At 65.3% G+C, this 1,751-nt stretch overlaps 1 protein-coding gene across 1 annotated transcript; it reads right to left on the bottom strand.

Moving 5' to 3' along the window:
• Positions 1-380: 380 nt before the first annotated feature.
• Positions 381-1,346, bottom strand: THPO (thrombopoietin; the record flags this gene model as incomplete). Its single annotated transcript, XM_010133064.1, has 4 exons — positions 381-563; positions 666-830; positions 1,047-1,133; positions 1,219-1,346. Coding segments are annotated over 4 exons (563 nt in total), but the record flags the coding sequence as incomplete, so codon positions are not given.
• Between the last annotated feature and the right edge of the window lie 405 nt (positions 1,347-1,751).

The following is a 1,751-nucleotide window of genomic DNA, read 5'->3' as shown; positions in this document are numbered from 1 at the left end:
TGTCGGCTGCCGCAGGAGGGAGCCGGGCGCTGGGGAGATCCCAGCACAGCCCGAGGGGTGACTCCTGCCGGGGCCCCTGGGAGTGTGCAGTCCCGCAGCCAGGGCCGCAGCAGGGGTGGAGAGTAGGACACCGACAACCCTTTAGAAAAATAGCTCTTTATTGTAAAGAATTCACAGTAGAGGGGCCTGCCGGGGCAGGAGCAGGGCCTGTGCCCGCTGCTGAGCGGCTGTTGTGCTCTCTGCCTCCGTGGGCCACCTGATCGCCGAAGGCTGCAGGAGCCCACCCTTTCCGTGCGGGCACCTTGCTGGGCACCCAGAGCACAGCTCCGTGCCCAGCGGATCACTGTGACCGAGGATCCGGGCGAGCCCTGTGTGCAGCATCACTGGGCCCCGCACCGAGGGTTGCTGCTGCCCCCCTGGCCTTGCTTGCACAAGTCCTTGGCCAGGTCGAGGAAGAAGAAGCGCAGCTTGCCCTGCACCAGCTGCCGATAGGTGAGGAAGATGCTGGGGACATGGGTCTGTTCCATAGTGCGTAGGGAGCAGCCTGGCACCCGTGGTCCTCCCTGAGGGGTGAGAGTGGGACAAGAGGGGTGACAAATGCCACTGTGTGCAGTGCAGCCAGCACCTGCGCCAGGGTGGCCTGGCTTGCCTGAGGGAGGACTTACCTCCCAGCTGGAGGTCTGCAGGAGCGGGAGGACGGAGTTGACACGTTCGTGAAGCTGGCTCAGCTGCCTGGCCCCGCACTCCTGGGTCACTTGTCCCCGAGCCTCCACCACAGCGCCCACCAGCAGTGCCAGGTCGCAGAAGATCTCCTGCCACTTGGTCTCATTCTGGGGAAGCGGGAGTTGAGCTGGCTGACCCCCGGGGCCCAGTTCCTTCCTCTGCCTACCCTAGGTCTGGATGGGGTCTTCTATGCCCCTGTGCCACCGTGTGTGCCCACAGGCATCTTGTTCAGCACTTCTGCTGCCTGTGCCAGCCCTGCGGCTGCTTCCCCAGCCCTGTGGGCAGCACCCCAGTGCCAGCACCATCCGCCCAGCCCCCCTCACCGATTTGGATTTCCACTGCTGGAGGGTGAAGTCCACCAAGGGCAGCACCGCAGGGCAGGTGAGCGTGGGCAGTGCCTGGCACTGGCCCTGGAGGGGAGAGGAGATGCCGAGGTGAGATACCAGGAGCTGTGCCCATCCCTCTCTTGGGTTTTGGGGGGAACTCTATGCTCACCACTCTGTTCAACATGTCCTTGGCCTCCTCAATGTACTTCTGGATGAGTCTGTTGTCGCAGACCAGCCGCGTTAGACTGGCACGGCCCTCTTCCACGTGCAGGAGGAAGGATGTGAGAAGGAGCAGTCCTGGGGGAGACAGGGTTGGGCACCGTGCCACCTCCCTGGGCAGCTCTGGCCCAGGGCCACGCCCACAGTGGCAACCCCTTGCCCTAGCCAGTGGTGACCATGGTGGCCCCATGGTGGGCGTGCAGGGGGAGATCTGGGGGGGCTGAGGAGGGCCTGGTGCTGCCCTCTGGTCAGTCGCTGGCAGTGCCCATTGCTCGCTGGGGAGAGCCGGGGTCTCCGTGCCCGCTGGGCTGTGCCGAGGGGCCGTGCAGCCACATGTGTGCCAGGTTTTCCAGCCGCGCAGAGCCACGCTGCCTGCGCAGGCCAGGGCCAGCCCTCCCGCTCTGTGCCAGCAGCAGCAGCAGGCGTCACGTGCACTTCGGGGAATCCCTCCTCGCTGCATCCTGCAGAGCCTGCTTCTCGCCT

Source organism: Buceros rhinoceros, unplaced genomic scaffold, assembly GCF_000710305.1.
Source record: "Buceros rhinoceros silvestris isolate BGI_N320 unplaced genomic scaffold, ASM71030v1 scaffold33353, whole genome shotgun sequence".
NCBI lineage: Eukaryota > Metazoa > Chordata > Aves > Bucerotiformes > Bucerotidae > Buceros > Buceros rhinoceros.
The sequence above is the reverse complement of the archived record's forward strand: the minus strand, read 5'-3'. Positions and strand labels throughout refer to the sequence as shown.